At 34.4% G+C, this 6,000-nt stretch overlaps 1 protein-coding gene across 1 annotated transcript in view; it reads left to right on the forward strand.

Moving 5' to 3' along the window:
• Nucleotides 1-4,420, forward strand: part of LOC107758157 (leucine-rich repeat and fibronectin type III domain-containing protein 1-like protein) — a 127,023-nt gene extending 122,603 nt beyond the window's left edge. The window contains exons 4-5 of the mRNA XM_016575826.1: nt 649-1,277; nt 4,353-4,420. Of these exons, the coding sequence (XP_016431312.1) occupies nt 649-1,277; nt 4,353-4,420 (697 nt within the window). The remainder of the gene's footprint in view (nt 1-648; nt 1,278-4,352) is intronic.
• Nucleotides 4,421-6,000: the final 1,580 nt, after the last annotated feature.

The raw sequence follows: 6,000 nt of genomic DNA on the forward strand, positions 1-6,000 counted from the left end.
ACCTTCACAGACATAACCGACTGTTTTTGTAACTCGTGTGATTTTAATGTAAATTTGTGTGTGAATGAGAACTTAGTTTAGTACTCACATGCTGTGACAGCCGCTTTCTGTACGTGTGCTTCGGGTTGTGTGCGCTCAACTAATATGGTTTAAAACGCATGATTTAAGCGCGATAAACATGATAATCAGAACAAAAACAAAAACCTATGTTTTTTAGCGGGTACGAGCTGTAATGGGGCAGCTCTATTCTGGAAAAGGGGGCAGGGAGCAGCAGCTCATTTGCATTTAAAGAGAAATGCTCTAATACAGCGTGTTTCTGCTTCCACTTAAAATAGGCATTTTCAAAATGATATAATAAATATATATGTGGGGTATTTTGAGCTGAAACTTCACAGATACATTCTGGGGACACCTGAGACTTATATTACATATTGTAAAAAGGGGCATAATATGTCTCCTTTTAATTAATTAATCAGAATTAACATAATGTCCATGATATTCATAATTATAATTAAATACATTTCTGTACAGTGATCATGTGGCCATAGATAATACATGCACATGCCGGCTGAGTGTAATCTTAATTATATTCATGTATTATCAGAGGAATACACGATAATGTTCAACTCTGCCCTGCCTGTTTTGCAGAATGATTCCCTCCACGAGTTACGACTTCCTGGTGCGAGACCTCGTATCCGGACGGGAGTACGACCTGTGCGTTCTGGCCGTCTACGATGACGGCATGACCTCGCTGACCGCCACGCGCCAGGTGGGCTGCGTCTCATTCGTCACGGAGACGGAGTACAGCCAGTGCCAGTCGCTCCGCAGCCACTTCCTGGGCGGCACCATGATCATCATCATTGGAGGAATCATCGTGGCCTCTGTCCTCGTTTTCATCATCATCCTCATGATCCGATATAAAGCCTACAGCCATCATGGGGCAGATTCCAGAAAGGGGACTGCTATGACAAACGTGCGCTCGCAGACCAATGGGGGGCAAGCGGCGGGGCAGGTCCCGCGCTCAAGCTCGAAAATCGTGGAGGGCCACGAGGCCATGGGAGCGGGTTTAGTGGGGGCCGCCGGAGCCGCCGCTAGTTTAAAAGACTCCACTGCCATGGTGCTTGTCACAGACTCTGAGACAACTGTGCAGATATCAGAGATGATCTCCGAGGACATAGTCTCCCCCACACAAAAGCACCATCCCAGGACTTGTATAGAGCTCAAGAGATGGCCTTCTCTGTCCTCCAAAGAGGGTACAAGCACAGACAAACCAGGAGGTATGTACACTCAAAAAAAATATTTTTTTAAGTTGTAAATAATTTTAAAAAGATAATTGGAGTATGTGTGTAATATTTAGTAGCAATTTCTGAGTACAAATTAGTTAATTTTATTTATTTATTTTTTTTTCTTCAGTGTTGTGTTCTATGAAAAGTTCAGCCAAAAATAAAAATTGGCTGACAATTTACAAACCCTTACGCCATCCAAGATGTAGATGAGATTTTTCTTCATATGAACAGATTTGGAGAAATGCAGCATTACATCACTTACACACCAATGTAACACACTATGTAGTGAATGGGTGCCGTCAGAATCCAAAAAGCTGATAAAAACATCACAATATTCCACAAGTAATCCACACAACTCTAGTCCATCAATTTACATCATGTGAAGTAAAAAGCTGCATGTTTGTAAGAAACAAATTATTTGCTATGTGCATATTTATCTACTGATTCAGATGAGACAACTTTTTCACAGGGGAAATCAATATTATGGATTATGAACTTGTATTTTAGCTGGAAGAAATGGTTTGAAATAAAAAACAAATGTCTTAATAATGGATTTGTTTCTTATCATCACACATCTTTTTGCTTCACAAGACAATAACTGATGGACTGAAATTGGATTACTTGTGTATTATTGTGATGTTTTTATCAGCTGTTTGGACTCTCATTCTGACGGCACCCAATTACTGCAGAGGATCAATTGGTGAACAACTGATGTAATGCTAAATTTCTCCAAATCTGTTCTGATGAAGAAACAAACTCATCTACATCTTGAACGGCCTGATGGTGCGTATAATTCAGCAAAGTTTCACTTTTGGGTGAAAGGTAACTAGAAAGTTCATGCATTTGTTACACATGTAACTACCAAATGGTTTTTCACTGTAAAATGCAGCTAAAAAGAAAATGTTAAGCAAGTACAAAAAAGAATGTGTCATTAAAACCAAAGGCAAATCACTTGTGTGATTTAAACGCTTAAGGTTGCTTGCAGGCAATTGCACATTCACATAACCTTTTGACAGCAGGCTTTTAACGATGCCCGGGCACCTTACAGCTGTTTCGAGTGCATCTATATAGACTCTTGTAATTACCAGGAATACAGCTATTCACCTGATTCAATGGGCCACGTCCAGGTATTCCTTAAAGAGCTTTTCCTTTGTGGTATTTGGATTTATGGGTCCAATCAGGTAATTGCAGTTTCTAGATGAATGCTCATGGAATTCAAGAGGACCTCATCCTTTAACTCATTAAATCGATAAAGTCCATTCAGTCAAGAGCCGCTGATGCAGAAGGGTGAACTTCCATGATTCTCCTGATCCCGTCAGTCACCCAGGCACCTAATGGCCGTGCATTAAAATTAATCATTAGTCACCTAAGTTAGCACAGGATGTGAATTAAATAGTATTATGTCTGAATGAGCATGATGGCTCAGACAGGCACTTTTTTAGGACCTGAAATAGGGTATTTTCTTTTTAGTTAATGGCCGGTGAAATGAGAGACATAACCTTCATAAAATGTTCATTGGAAACCTCAGTTGATGAAACAAAATTTTACTGTATATGAGCTTTATTAAAAGTTCTCACAGATAAATAACAAACAAACAGACAATTGATTCATGAAAAGTGCCAACAATTACCTCACAGGATTGTGTTTCTGTATAGTTACCGATCCAAAACTGGCATCCCACCAACACACTGTCGATAAACAACATGTATAGTCATAAGAAATGGCTTTGTATATTACATAATACATCAGAGGAATCTGTGTATGGAATAGTATGTTGTATTTATTCCTCATGTGCAACAAACAGTTGATTAGTTGAACAGCTACAGTAGTGTCAGATCTTGACATCAGAAAGACATTTGCTCGTTGTAAATCAAAAGGCTTTGTACCAGCACAGAATGTGTTTTCCCTTGCCACTGCAGAAGAGTCAGGATTACACTGCTCTCTGGAATACTTCATCTTCATTGGTCAGTTGCAGCATTGTGGAGTGAAATTCTGTTGTATAATGACCATTATGCGGTATATTTGACCTGTGATCCTTTGCTGTGCTAGTCTCATTGCTCTTATCAAAGTGGTAACCTGCAGTTGCTACCTTAAAAAGCAACTTCTACCTGATTCAACCCATTACAATTAGTTTTGTTGGTATAAATTGATGTATATAGGATGGTTCAGAAGGTAAATCATATTTTTGACTTCAGTGTAGTCTCTTTCTCGTAACATAAAACTACTGTAATTAACCTTACTTTTAATAAGAGTGCTTATTACTGAAAAATATAATAATAATAATAATAATAATATACTTAAATGCGAACTGGATGTAATGTTTCTAGACATTAATTTTATGTCAATTGCAATTAAATGAAAGTGTATTATAGTGTACATTTATATTCAATTTAATTATCTGAAATTAAGAGTGCTTTTTTAACAACTTAAGTAGCACTCAAGTACATCTGTATATGTCATTTTATAATAACTTCTATTATATTTGAAATGTGGTTAAAGACAAGCATTTGTGGTAAACTAAAATACAGTCAATGTCTTTTTTATTGAAATTTGTATATATATATTGAATAACTGAAAAAAAAAACTTTTTTTAAGTGCACTAAAGTTTCCTTTTATTTAATTAATATTTTATTACCTGCAAGTAAATGTTTTATACTTTTAAGATTTAAAGTACAATATAAGTGCACATTCAATACAGTTAAGCAGACTTTTTTCACAATAGTCAGGTCTATTTATTTATTTAGTTATTATTTGCTAAGTAGCTATTGAATAAATGCGGTAAAAATTTAATTTCATTAGTATCGGTATTAACTACTGATATTTTCATATCATATTTAGGGTTTATTCTGTGATTACTCTGCTTCATGATCACCTCATCATGTTTATTTTGTGTTTATTATCAGCTGATCGTTCATTATCTCATATTTGTCTGTTCTGTGACACGTTATAGCCATTCTGCCGCCACACACAGGCTGCTGTCCTTCACCTCCGCCAGTACACTGCCCTCTGTGCTGTCACTAACACAGTCCAACCCATCCCTCACCGCTGTTTTTCTTTCTTCCCTAGACACGGTAAGCCCGCAGGTCAGCGACGAGAAGAAGGTTCAACGAGATTGGAGTGACTTTAAAATTTGATGACTCCTTCCGCAAGAGACAGCCATCAGCCCTAAAGAGTAATACCATCTCTCTTTTTCATTCTTCTGAAGTCATCTGTTGTGTGGGATTTAATGTAGTTTTAATCATTTTTGTAAATTATCATTTTAAAAATGTTATTAACCAAATTTAACTTAATTGTAAAAATTATAATCGATTAATTTACATTTGTTTTAGTATGTTAGTCAACACATCAAAATAAGTGTACTTTTTAAAAGCACAATGAAAGATTAATAAAACAGGATTTAACATTGGTGCTCTATGGACCAAGAAAAACAAAACAAAACAAAAAAAAAACTAATGGGAAGCAAATTTAATTGAAATAAAATCTTAGTAATTTTTTTTTTCTTTTTTTGAGATATCAACTTCAAATACGGAACACAACTTGTTTTTTTAATGATTCATGGCTTTGATTTTCTTGTTGTTTTAGAGAAAAACATGTTTTGGAAAATATATATTTCATATAGAATTTTAAAAGAGTATTTTTGTATACCACAAAATCCCCTAAAAATTCAAAATATTAAATAAAAAAAAATAAACAAGTACATTTATTTCATTGAAATTAAATCAATCAATCAATCAATCAATCAATCATGCGAGAATCACCAGAGAGTAAAACATTTACTTTTACTTTCCATTTGACATTATTACAAATACAATTTTGAAGAATGTGTGTAACTAAAGAGTTGCTCGTCCCCATTGACTTCCACAGTAATTTTCAATGGGGTCCATCTACTGTTAATTTTCCAGTATCTTTCCAAATATCTTATTTTATGTTTGGCAGAAGAAAGAAATTAATGCAGGTTTTGGGTGAATAAATGATGACAGAATTGTTATATTTGGGTTACTATCCCTTTAAGTGCATTGAGAAAACAAGTACTCTGTTTTAAGTTTTCTGTTATTTCATTAATATTATATTGCCTGCAAGTTTTCAATAATTTTACAGTTAATTTAATGTATTTTGTAATTTATTTATTGTGTAAATGATAATTTTTAACTAGTACTGGGAAACGATTAATCGTGATTAACTGCATCCAAAATAAAGATTTTTGTTTATATAATATATGTGTGTGTACTGTATATATGTATATATAAAGACACACACATACAGTATATATTTTGAAAATATTTATATATATATTACATGTATATATTTATATTCATATAATTTATATTATATATAAATTATATTTAATATATAAACATAACATTTTTCTTAAATATATACATGCATGTGTGTGTCTTTATATATACTGTACATAATAAATATACATTGTACACACACATTCATTATGTACACAAAAACTTTTATTTTGGATGTGATTAATTGCTATTAATCATTGCCCAGCACTATTTGTTAACTTATCTTTACTCAAAACAGCCATAAAAACTGTGTTCTGACTCACAGTCTATAAGTACATTTTCATTTAAAGGATTTGCCACTGATGATTCAAACGCGAGTTTTGAGCAGTGTAGAGTAGCGCTTGTTGTTTGTCATTTCTCAGATCACAAATGCAGACATGGTTTTATGTTTAAGCGGCGCAATGCAACGCAGCGCGTAT

This window comes from Sinocyclocheilus rhinocerous, unplaced genomic scaffold (genome assembly GCF_001515625.1).
Source record: "Sinocyclocheilus rhinocerous isolate Xijiao unplaced genomic scaffold, SAMN03320098_v1.1 scaffold894, whole genome shotgun sequence".
Classification (NCBI taxonomy): Eukaryota; Metazoa; Chordata; class Actinopteri; order Cypriniformes; family Cyprinidae; genus Sinocyclocheilus; species Sinocyclocheilus rhinocerous.